Consider the following 12,957-nt stretch of genomic DNA (forward strand, 5'->3'; position numbering starts at 1 on the left):
ACCTGCAAATGCAGTAGGGCTATATCACACACACGTTTACATAAAGCAGACTGTAATCGATGGATTTTCCATCAGCAAAAATTCTTTACTGTAACATCAATGACAAAAGTAAACTGCCAACTGTATGCAGACCCTGTTATTTCAGCCTGTGAGCTATCAACAACAACTGCTTGTTTTTCAATTTCAGACATATTTTACTGTATGTTTTTAAGGAGAGTGGCAAATTGACAGCTCTGCTTGTAGGGCCTACTACTAAATAATACAAAAACATACATGCAATAGCAGAGGTGTAGTCTCAAAGACAGCAAGCATCAATTCATCATGGATGACTTTCAAAAGAACCCCCAAAAACCTTTCTAAATATCACATTTGGTCTAATACAGGAAGAAAACATTTAAATGCAATAAAGCAAGTGAGATGTTTGTTCATAGTCACAAAATGATAGAAGACAGACATAAATATAATATACATTTATTTACATTAACACACCAAGGCACATGCAAAGGTTATTCACTACTACAAACTGCTAGTCTAAAACAAGTGGAGGAAATAAGTAGTGTTGTTTAATGAAATGGTAGAACATGGTACTAAAACTACACAGACATTAGTGTGGTCATTAAATATATTTGGAATTGTGTGTGATCATAAAAACTTTCCAAAAAGCACAATCATCACTCAGGAGGGACACCTGTATGTTACCTGATTCTTACAATATGATGATTTGGAAATTCACAAATCTTCCAGATGGTCAGTGTATAACACAGACGGTCTTGAGATACAGGAGTTGAAGAGTTCAGGTAGTAAACCACACCCAAAGTGAGCCATAGTATCAAGGTTACCTCATAAGTTAACTTTGGATAGTGGTTGTAAAGTTTGCACAGTGGCCATAAAGTTTGTACAGGGATTGAGTAAAAACAAAATGGATTGCAACATGACAATCGTCATCACTCTAGTGTTACGATGATTCAGTGAGCTAGGAGTCAAGGGATGGAGGGAGTATAAAAAAAGTGATTGATAAAAGCATGTAAAATGTAATATGTAAACGCATGCAACAATTTCCATGATCCATCATTCATTTGAAGGATTATAGCCTAATCCTGTTCTCCCTTTGTGAAACACTTGAGCAGCTGGTGTTGCGTGAGTATAGTGAAATGGATTAGAAGGCCTTAGATACAGTGCTATGTCCAGTTACAGTACCATACTTGTCTTTGTTTGCATATCAAAGTCATTTTCAGTAAAAAAAAGTAAAGCATTGCTCCAGATGCCCCTTTGGTCAATTCTCCATCATGCGCACGCACACACACACACACACACACACACACACACACACACACACACACACACACACACACACACACACACACACACACACACACACACTCCAGTTTCTTTTGGGGTTTAATTAAGAAAATGTACAGGTGTGTAACCAGCTTGTTCCAGTTCAAAAAGAAGTGCAGTCTCTGAAAGGAAAGGGACACCATTTTAAACCACCGTTCCAACCAGTCTGAACCGGTTTCATTCCTAATCAAATTTAAACTAAAAATGGCTCCCATCTGTTTGCACTGGTCCCCATATGTTTTCCATTATTTTAAACTGGTCCCTACTAGTTTTAACTGGTCTCCTACTGGTTCCAAGTGGTCTCCCCAGACAGATAGGCCATGCTGGTTTAGCCGTAGCCATCGTTCCACTCCATGACCTTGTCGTACTCGTGGATCTTCTGTTTAATGTGGGCCAGTTTGTTCTTCAGGTATTCACAGCGCTCCCTCTTCTCCTGGAACGTAGGATCCTAACAGCGAGAGAGAAGAGTAGTTTCAGATTTCTTGTATTTTCAAACTAACCAAACCAATCAGTTATCCTGCAATGATCTGGCAAATCAAAATCCAGTTTAAAGAGTTACTGGCATATGCATCATTGCATGGCAGAACACCCATTATGGGCTAAGCATAATGCATATGAATTAGCTCTGTGTCAAATGTCAAAAAGACAATGTAAGGCCAATAACATGCCACATGTAGAACTCTGGCATTCAAGCATGGATAATTCTGGTATTAAACAACTTTGTGAGTTAGTAGAGTGTGTCAGGGAGAAGAAGCTTAGTACTACTTTTTTTATACAAGTTCAGCTTGTGCATTTCCCCTGACCCCACTCCTTTTAAATAGAGAAGAATAGAGACTATCAGCACTGTGCTGAATATGAAGTGATGCCGTTTCCTCTAACTCTAGGTTTCGATAAAACACAATGAGCCCATTCATGTGAGAAGGTTTGCAAGGAAATTCAATACTCCCTCATGCCGGAACAGAAGCACACACATTGTTTTTCGATCCTCGTCGGGACCTAAAATACATTTCCTTAAAAAAAAAAAGATTTTCCCTAACCCTAACCTACCCTAATTGTAACCCGAACCCCTGAATTTAAAATAACCAATGTCCTCATGGGGACAATGTCCCCACGAAGGAGAATTTTCCTTGTTTTACTATCCTTGTGGGGACTTTGTGATTTTAAGGACCCACAAGGATAAAAGAACCAACACACACACAGACACACACTTCCCCTCTCTGCCCACTCATGCTTGATTCATCTTTCCCACAGTGGCAGTATAGATTAACAACCACAGGTGATTTACTACACCCTGTCTGCTAATGGTGCTTCATTTACAAGGATAGGCTAGGTCTTTTCATCTGAATATAGGGCCAATTGGAGTAAGCAACTGTTACAATATGGGCAGCTGAATTAGTGAATGGGCAGCTGAATGATTGAGAGAAAGGCAGGGGACAAACTCACATTTTTCTTCCTCTGGTACTCCTGAAGGATTTTGTTTACGCGGTCATACTCCTGGTGAAAAAAAGATAATGCAAGATTGTAATGAGTTGAAAAATCAGGAAACTTCAGGAATCGAAAGTACAGTTTGATGGCTTTGAGAGGAAGTGGAGGGTGGAGGAGAAGTACAGGAGAGAGGAAATAGAGGGGGAGGATTCAAGGAAGTCTGAGGACGGGATGAGGCAGAGCACCACAATGAGAGCAGAACAAACAACTATTTAGTGTTGATATTCTCAATATGGCTTCCTCTCTTTGTCTCCATCGGCACTGATCGGAAAACATGCTAGGTGAAAGCAATATGGCTGAAGTTTATAATGCCATTTCCTTTCACCTATCCAGTTCTTTTAATATCGGTGTTAATTCCAGCAGACAAGGAGAGAGGAAGACTCTTAGAGCAAATAGATGCGATCAACGAGAAAAGAACAAAAACAATAAACAGGAAGTGAATGTGTGGTTGCATAACAGCAGGACATGGCCAATCACCATCTGGCTGTTGGGGTGCTGGGGTAGGGCACGCATCATGGCGTCCAGCTCATCAAACTTCCTGGTGGTGGCCTGCACGTCAGCGTGGAGCTCCTTGTACTCAGAGTACTGGTCATTGAACACAGCCCGATACTGGTCACGCTCATCGACCGTACGGATGGTTGGGTACTTACTGCAGGGGGGAAGAGAGTGGGCAGCGGAGGAACAGAGGATTCATTATTACAACACGAGAGGCAGAAAGCAAAGGGGGCTTCCTCCATGGTAGACAGTGTAACTTTACTTCCAACAACAGGTCTAGAAAGAACACAGGGTAGCCTACTTACTACAGTGAAACAGACATCAGTCACACTTTACATAAATGAAATGTATTAATGCAAGGTATTAATGTATTTACTTTACAAAACGTGTTTTTATTAAGGTATACAGTTATTGTTGTCAATGTAAATACACAGTTACTACACCCTTTACTAATTAGAAACACAATTTTCCTGTTGTCTTATTACTATTCAATGTAACCTAATATGTACATACCATGAAGAACTGGGTAATTACATTCTGAGTACTAAAATAGTTGCATGGCATTAGGGCAACTCAATGTAAAGTGTTAAACTTAAACAGGCTAAATGATTATAGGAGGGGTAAGAACAAACAGGGTCATTGTTATGGGAGTGATAAAAACAACAAAGGATATTTACATCAGGAAGGCCGAAAATTCAACATTGTGCTCACTACGAGTGGCGAAAATGTGTGGGATCAAATACAGCAAAGAAGCTATTTTTCTCCTGAACGCTTAGGATTTGCCTCTAAAGAAGTTAGGATTTGCCCCCAAAATGTCCAGAGAAATAAAATTACAATTCCTGTCTAGACTGGTTAGGCAGCGCTTGAATTTGCATATGGCTCATGGTTTTTGTTTAGTGGGAAGTACAATCAGCCCACATGACACTCTACTTACAAAACCGCCAGAGGATTCAGTAAGCGTTGCACATAACACATTCTACCTTTGTGCTAGATTGACTATCCTTTTTTACACCCGCTTAACATTACAGGGCAGATATTTGTCCTAATAATTTAACATCCTAAGCATAATTCCATACACCAATGCAATCTCTGTGCATTCCCTGAAAGCTTTCAAATAAACACTAAATTCAGATTTGAACATGGTGCTTGAATTCTATCAATAAAACCCCTGTATCAACTACTCTCCCACTGCCCTGTGTGTGAAGGTGCCACTCACGCTATATAGTCAGGCATAATAACTGGTTTGGGGATGTGACCAGAAGGGATAGCTCCCTGTAGAACCTTCGGTGGCCCTGCCTTGGGTACCGCAACCTGGATGGGAACCACAGTAGAACCCTGAATTGGCTCTGGAACCGGCATCTGGGAGAAAGAAGAACAAAGGCAGAACCATAGAAATATGAAATATAGACCATGGTTGTAACTGGAGTATGTGTAACACTGTAAGGAGCTGATCAACACCAGAGCTTTCTTTCTTGGCATTAAGCCATAAATAAAAACATTAAGCACAGTGGTAAATGCTTACCAAAGACCGTGCCGCAGGGAAATCTGTCGTATGCATCTGCGTAATAACAAAACAGAAGTTGTGTAAAAGTCTAAAATGACACTTCTGCAAAAAAACGTAGAGCTTATATTTATGTAATATAAGAATGCATATACACTGAGTGTACAAATCATTATGAACACATTCCTAATATTGAGTTGCACCCCCCCTTTTGCGTTCCACAGAGATGCTGGTCCATGTTGACTCCAATGCTTCCCACAGTTGTGTCCTTTGGCTGGATGTCCTTTGGGTGGTGGACCATTCTTGATGTACATGGGAAACTGTTGAGCATGAAAAACCCAGCAGCGTTGCAGTTCTTGATACAACCAGTACGCCTGGCACCTACTACCATACCCTGTTCAAAGGCACTTAAATCTTTTGTCTTACCCATTCACACTCTGAATGGCACACATACACAATCCATGTCTCAATTGTCTCAAAGCTTAAAAATCCTTCTTTAACATGTCTCCTCCCTTTCATCTACACTGACTGAAGTGGATTTAACAAGTCACGTCAATAAGGGATCATAGCTTTCACCTGGATTCATCTAGTCAGTTTGTCGTGGAAAGATCAGGCGTTCTTAATATTTTGTACACTCAATGTATACAGCATACAGAAAGACAAGGTCACACTTGATTTGGAAAGTCCATCTGTAGATGCTGTACAGATGGTCAAACTAAAAATAAAGGATTAAGGTTAGTTCTCGAATAAGGGTTAGGGTTAAGGTTAGTAGATAGTTTAAATAAGGGTTAAGGTTAGTTCTAGAATAAGGGTTAAGGTTAGTTCTAGAATAAGGGTTAGGGTTAAGGTTAGTAGATAGTTTAAATGTTACTGAGTCTGTAGAGCATCTACAGATGGACTATCCAAATAAAATGTTACCAAAAACTATTGCTCCAATATTTTCATAACTAGAACAGATTTTCTTCCTCACGTGATAACTGAATGAGAGATAGAACAAGTGGTACCTGAGCTGCCTAGCAATTAACATAGAACATAGCAAGCTACCATGGCAACCCCCATCCACTCATGAACAATGTTCTCTCAATGGACCATCACTCAGTGTGAACGCGCACATGCACTCATTCACACCCCTCTCACCCTTTCTCATTAGTGTAGTGGTTCACACAGCTTTATTTTCATTGCCAAGCTTGCATCAACTGTTGGATTTTCTGATTCAGACACCAATGAATGCAAATAATATGTATTCACAGAGTACATTATTTGTGTTACTTACCTGCAACTTACATTTCTGTGAGGATGTCTAACTTTCTTCTCAGTCCTAACTTTTAACCTAACCCCGTGCCTCAGGCACACATCCACACAATCTCACCTCCAGGCCGTACTTTTCCCGGTACATGCGTGCCTGCTCGTGCCGCCACAACTTCAGACACACAATGGCCCCGATCAGGTAGATCACCATGGTGACGAACAGAAAGATGATGGCGGCTGTCTGTCCGGCCTCGGTGCGGCAGAAAGCCCCGTTGATACCATTGTTGAAGACGGGAAGGGAGCAGAGACCGCCCCGCGTGGTGTCCCTGACGTAGACTACAGCTAATAATGATAGTAGTATGGTCATTTAGTAAATACTTTTATCCAACGAGTCAACACAGTTACTGTATATTATTATAAAATGTATGGCCCATGCTGGAGTCAATCACAACACTGGTGTTACAAGTATCATGCTATAACCAGCTAAGCAGTTGGAAGAACCACAAATAATAGTAACCATCATCATAGTTTGCTTTGACATAGTATTGCATTCTCTCTCTAAAGTGTGTAGTTCACTTCCCACCCACCTGCAGCCATGTAGAGCACAGCCATGGCCAGGTTTATAGTAAACTCAGTCAGGGGCCACCAGGAGGAATCCAGTAAGATGGTGCGGTAGTACATAGTCATCCCTATCACCAACAATATCACAGTCACTATCCAGGCCAGCCCCGCCACAACTAACACAAATGGAGTCTGAGGACCCGAGTAGTAGGACCCTCCGGTGCCTGCTCCATACATTCCCCCTCCGTAGCCTCCGTATGCACTTCCAGGTGAGGAGTAGCCAAACATGTTGAACCACTCGTTGTCCTTGTGCACGTACGCGCATACGCAGGCAAACACCGCTGCACCCAGCAGCAGCTCCACGCATCCCAGAATCCTCAGCAGGCCCGCCCAGGACTTCATGTAGCCGTAGCGCTCGTGGTACTCTTCCACCCGCTCGCTGTAGGTGAGCGCCGTGTGGAGTGTGCGTCCCGAAATTGACTCTTGGTGGTCGCCCACTCCCAGGAGCTCCTTGCGGGAGTTGTAACTGCTTCCCCCCGACCCCCCATAGGGGTCCCGGTAGGATCTGGGCAGGGAGGGCGAGTGTGGGGGAGAGCAGCGCACCCCGCCACTGGTGCTGTTGTTGTTGTTAGAGGAGGAGGAGGAGGCAGGCATGGGACAGGGCTTGCTGCTGCGGAGGCTGGTCCCTCGGAAGAAGCTCTTCCACGAGTCAGGGATGAAACGGTGGACCGGTTTGATGTCGAGAGCCGGGTCTAGTTCGAGGTGTGGATCTGGGTCTGGGTTATTCTCACTGACGCTGGGGTCATACTCGGGCCCCACAGGGGGCTGGTCGGGCAGGGGAGGGGGCGGAAGGGGATCAGAGCTCAGGGCTAGTTCGGTGCTCCGCTGGTACCTCAGGGGTTGAAGGTCAAAGGGGTCGTTTCGGCGTAGGGAGCCTGGCGGGACCTGGTCATAATGGGGTTCATGACGGACACGCTCAGTGCGGCCGCAGGGACCTCCTCCAGAGGTCATGGGGAAAGAGATGAGCCCTGCACACACATACCCGCACACGAGTACACACACACACACAAAAGTTATAGTGCCCTTTTCAAAACAGCTAAATATCAAAACGTTTTATATTTCACAAAAGTATTAAAATGCTTTTAGAATGATTGGCATGATGATGAAATAAGTACAGCAAGAAGAGATTACAAGAGCACAATAAATAAGGAAAGCAGAAACAGGAAATGTGTCAAAACAATCAGAAATCCCAGATCCCAAACTTAAACAGGCACACCACTGATAACGTCAACCAAACGTGCACAATGTAATGCTATACCAAACCATAGATACCAGCCCAAAACTATATGCTAACCCAAGCACCATAGAAAACTAACCCTAAACCATAGGTCATCAAGAATGGTAGAGAACTGGAGTACCTGCACTTAGGGTGTTTTCACACTTGGTCCCTTTCAGCCAATTCTTTTTTGCAGTTTGCTTAATTTTCTCCAAAGAAACTAAGACCCCTCAAAAGATCCCCTGAAGCGAACCGAACTGAGACCATCTCAAGAGGTGGTCTGAGTTCAGTTCGCTTGAATTCCATAGTCCGGTTCCCATTTTTAGGACAATGTGAATACAACACTCCCCAGGTTCGTGTGTCATTATTCCCGCACCACACACTAGACTACTGCAACACCGTTTCCCCTGCCCTAAACCCTCACATTGGTGCCACAAAAGAGAGAATATGATGATGTTCAGGTTCCCCCCCCCAAAAAGATGGCTTGTCCTGCTTTTTGTAAAAAATCCAGAGTGCATGTTGGAGAAATATCTTGGTTCCTTTCTAAACATAGCAATGCCAATGCAAAGAGGACAAAATAGTTGAAGTGAACTGAGTTATTTAGCACTTTAAAGAGGACTGTGATCAGTTCTTTTAAAGAGGACAATATGTGAAAACACCCTAAAAGTACCAATGAATGAGTGCAAGTTGAGTCAGGAACACATTTTTGTGCCACAACTAAATAAGGAAGTACTGCAGTTTCAAAACTGCAATCTTTTTTTGTAAGGGTTGGATAGTCAGCGAAGTGTTGCTTTAATTACTAGCAGTAGTGACAGAAAAATATATTATTGATGATCATCAGCCAGCATGCCATCTTCAATTGGAGAGGATAAATTATGTTATTAGATGATGATAAATGAACATACTGTGTTGGAATACCTCTTTCACACGCAGTCACTCAGCACGACTTACATTGGCTTGCAGGTCAGAGTGCAAACCTTGTCTGGACATACAGCTCATACATACATCCAGGAATCACCTACACACACAAAGATGAGTCTTTGGGTTTATACGCACATTACATGGATACACATACTACAATGTAATTGACTAAAAATGCAAGTCTCCAAAATCATTGAGGTGGTAAAAGAAAAGAGTAGCCCGGGGCTAAAGCACTATATCATTATAGCCTACTGATAAAACAAATAATAAAACAATGCATTTGAATTGTTCAAAATGCATTTTGAATTGCCCTGCAATTTGTGAAAGCAAACCATTCAAAATATCTATAACACTATTAACAAAAACATAAGAGTATTTCACAGGTGAAGTAAAACAACCATTGAAAGACAGGAATAATTAGGCCTACCATACGAATCTTTATATTATTGCTTATTACACTATCACTTAACTTGAAACAAAATATAACTTAACACAGTAACGTTATATTGTATCCAGCACCCCTGACTCAGTTGTTTCAAAGGGCACATTCGCTGTAATGGCAGTTCAGTCTACCTTTTCAGTGTCTGTGAATGTTGGATCTAGTTTGTCGCATTTAATAATGAAGACAGGTTTATAACCTCCTTGGACGTAATAGTGGATTGTGCATTTGGTAAGGCTATCGGCAATAGGCTATCCGAATGCAGTCGTTGCGACGAATTAGAAACTTGGCTCCCTTCTCCGGCAACACTGAGGTGAAAAGTTCTTTCTGAATATGTTTTGGTAAAGCTATAGACTTCTGTCTACGTGGTCATTTAGAAAAATGGTGATTATTAGAGTGCGTTGTTGAAATAGTTTGGGCTTACCTTTGCCCCTGCTAAATTAGCTTGTTTTCTCCAGTAGTATATCTCCCAGTTTTTTCCCTTGCAGCTCAGAGGTTGTTTTCCACTAGATAGCGCAGACTTTAACCACGTGACAAGCCCATCCCTGGGAGTGACGTCAGTCGAAAAAGTACGATCTACCTGTTGCATCGCGCCAAGAAAGTGAGCTCGATTGAGCTGTCCCGGCACACCGCGTGACTCATTTATTAGTCCTAAAGTGCACTGTCCTCCCCTGGCCAGGTCAGATCAGCCAAATCGAGCGCACCTGCAATTAGACTAGAGGGCTGTGTGGAAATAAGATCACACTAGGGAAGTGATACTGATGACTAATTTATGACTGGTTATCGATAGTGAAGGCACACAGCCTAGAGGTAGCCAATCACTGTTTATCTGTCTCTTTTTTTCTTTCCCTTAATTCTCACAGTCTCTTTCTCTCTCTTTCTCTCTCTCTCTGCAGGGATGTTGTGATTCCTTACGGTCAAATAAACTGACAAAGGACACATTATAATGAATACAGCAGAGTACAACACAACACAGTATAAGATCTGTTACTGATTAAACATAATCCCTGATGCGATAGTCTGGGTATCCGATTGCTTCTAAACTCAACAGTAAAACATCAAATTGTTGTCTTGCCTTATGTTTAGCAAGTTTGGAAAGACAACAGCAAATTGGCTAAAACAGAAAAGACCGACACCTAGACCAATGGTGTTATGTGCAACTCATAAGAACCAGGTTGCAGCAGGGATAGACATGTCAGGCCGTTAAACATCAACAGGTTGTCTGAAGGAGCCTGTCTGCCTCACACACACACACACACACACACACACACACACACACACACACACACACACACACACACACACACACACACACACACACACACACACACACACACACACACAAGATGTTCACTGTACCCTGCAATCACACCTTCAACCCTGTGCACGTGACTATCAAACACTGAAAAAAAACTTCACCTCACTGATGTTAAAGGACCCCTGACAGTGGTCACAGGGATCACGACACAGATGCATCGTTATGATTAAAATACTGTATCACTTCCGATTTCATTGCTATCATCCACACATCAAATAGATTAAATCAAGCGCACCTGTAGGTATTCATTGCAGATGGAGTAGCAGAGATTTGACAAGCACAGAACTTGCACAATTGAAAAGTGCAGAACATCCATTAACTGACCACCAGGGGGCAGACATGCTGCACAAAACAATAAGAGGTTGTATATTATACATTATAGAACATTTTAAATATGTGAATATTGAGAGTAAATAGTATTTTCTCAGGCTAATCTGACACACATGAATAGAACAGTCATGTCATATTAATGTATCTTTTCACCCACAGTGAGCCCATTCCTGAAGTGTTGAACTGTTGCACCATCTACAGCCATCATGGTTATTATTTTACCCTGCTGGTCATCTATAAACATTTACACGTCTTGAAAAACGATCTGGCATTAATGACCTCGTACTCTTAAATCTCCAACTGGTTCAGCCAGAAGAGGACTGACCACCCCTAGGCGCCTGGTTCCTCTCTAGGTTTCTTCTTAGCACAGGAGGTTGGTGGCACCTTAATGGGGAGAATGGGGTTATGGTAATGACTGGAGCAGAATTAGAGGGATGGTATCAATTATATCCAGGGGCGCAATATGTCCCCCCCACATTTCGAAATTGCATTTTTGCCCCAGAGGCAATGATGTGCTTAAATAAAAAAGTTATGTCCCCCCCACTTCTAAAACCAAAGTTGCCCCCTGATTATATCAAACACATTGTTTGATGCCATTCCATTAGCTCCGTTTCAGCCATTATTATGAGCCATCCTCCCCTCAGCAGCCTCCACTGCTTCTTTGGTTTCTGCCTTCTAGGGAGTTTTTCTTAGCCACTGTGCTTCTGCATCTGCATTGCTTGCTCTTTGGGGTTTAAGGCTAGGTATCTGTAAAGCACAACTGCTAAATAAAATACATTTGATTTGACTGATACCGTTTGTGTTTACCAGTTTACAAACAAATGATTACAGTGGTGGAAACAAAAGTAAAAGGAGTGTACATTTAATGACATAGATTCATACCCAACATTAGACCAAGAAAGGGTGATGGGGTGAGACATGAAGACCGTACTTTAATTAACTTTAATATACATAACAATGGACATCTTGATTCACATGAGAAAACGTATGAAGAATTCTAAAATGATAAGAGGGGCAAAACAGAGCATGTTTTTTTGTATTGTAATATAAAATAAATACTTCAAGGGATCCATTACATCCCTACCCTGATTAAATATTACAGCCTTTATAGTAGCATACAATAACTTAACAAACTCTAACAATAACTTCAAATAAATAACACTACTAATATGTGCCTAGGGCCTGCTTGTCCTATAAAGAATATCTTTCATTTTAGTTTTTTTTTGGTTAATCAAACTTAGAAAATACACTGAACAAAAATATAAACGCAACATGTAAAGTGTTGGTGCATGTTTCATGAGCTGAAATAAAAGATCCCCGAAATTTTACAGACACACAAAAAGCTTATTTCTCTCAAATCTTGTGTCAAAATTTGTTTCAATCCCTTAGTGAGCATTTCTCCTTGGCCAATATAATACATCCACATGACAAGTGTGACATATGAAGAAGCTGATTAAACAGCATGATCATTACACAGGTGCACCTTATGCTGGGGAAAATAAAAGGCCACTCAAAAATGTGCAGTTTTGTCACACAACACAATGCCACAGATGTGTCTTACATGCTGAATGCAGGAATGTCCACCAGAGCTGTTGCCAGAGAATGAAATGTTAATTTCTCTACCATAAACCGCCTCCAACATCATTTTAGAGAATTTGGCAGTACGTCCAACTGGCCTCACAACCGCAGACCAAGTGTAACCTCGCCAGCTCAGGACTTCCACATCTGGCTTCTTCACCTGCAGGATCGTCTGAGACCAGCCACCCAGACAGCTGATGAAACTGTGTCTGTAATAAAGCCCTTTTGTGGGGAAAAACTCATTCTGATTCCCCAGTGGGTGAGCCTGGCTCCCAAGTGGGTGGGCCTATGCCCTCCCAGGCCCACCCATGGTCCATCAAATCAAAGTTTATTTGTCACGTGCGCCGAATACAACAGGTGTAGACATTACAGTGAAATACTTACTTACAGGCTCTAACCAATAGTGCAAAAAAGGTATTAGGTGTACAATAGTTAAGTAATGAAATAAAACAACAGTAAAACATCCA

The 12,957-nt window shown here is 41.9% G+C and overlaps 1 protein-coding gene across 1 annotated transcript; it reads right to left on the bottom strand.

Moving 5' to 3' along the window:
- Nucleotides 1-1,418: 1,418 nt before the first annotated feature.
- marveld2a (MARVEL domain containing 2a) lies at nucleotides 1,419-9,730 on the bottom strand (the record flags this gene model as incomplete). The annotated part of the gene is given in 9 exon segments (NM_001173656.1): nucleotides 1,419-1,786; nucleotides 2,782-2,832; nucleotides 3,301-3,472; nucleotides 4,535-4,677; nucleotides 4,841-4,876; nucleotides 6,189-6,409; nucleotides 6,655-7,656; nucleotides 8,856-8,922; nucleotides 9,689-9,730. Coding segments are annotated over 7 exon segments (1,728 nt in total). The 5' UTR covers nucleotides 7,640-7,656; nucleotides 8,856-8,922; nucleotides 9,689-9,730.
- Between the last annotated feature and the right edge of the window lie 3,227 nt (nucleotides 9,731-12,957).

Source organism: Salmo salar, chromosome ssa01, assembly GCF_905237065.1.
Source record: "Salmo salar chromosome ssa01, Ssal_v3.1, whole genome shotgun sequence".
Taxonomy (NCBI): Eukaryota; Metazoa; Chordata; class Actinopteri; order Salmoniformes; family Salmonidae; genus Salmo; species Salmo salar.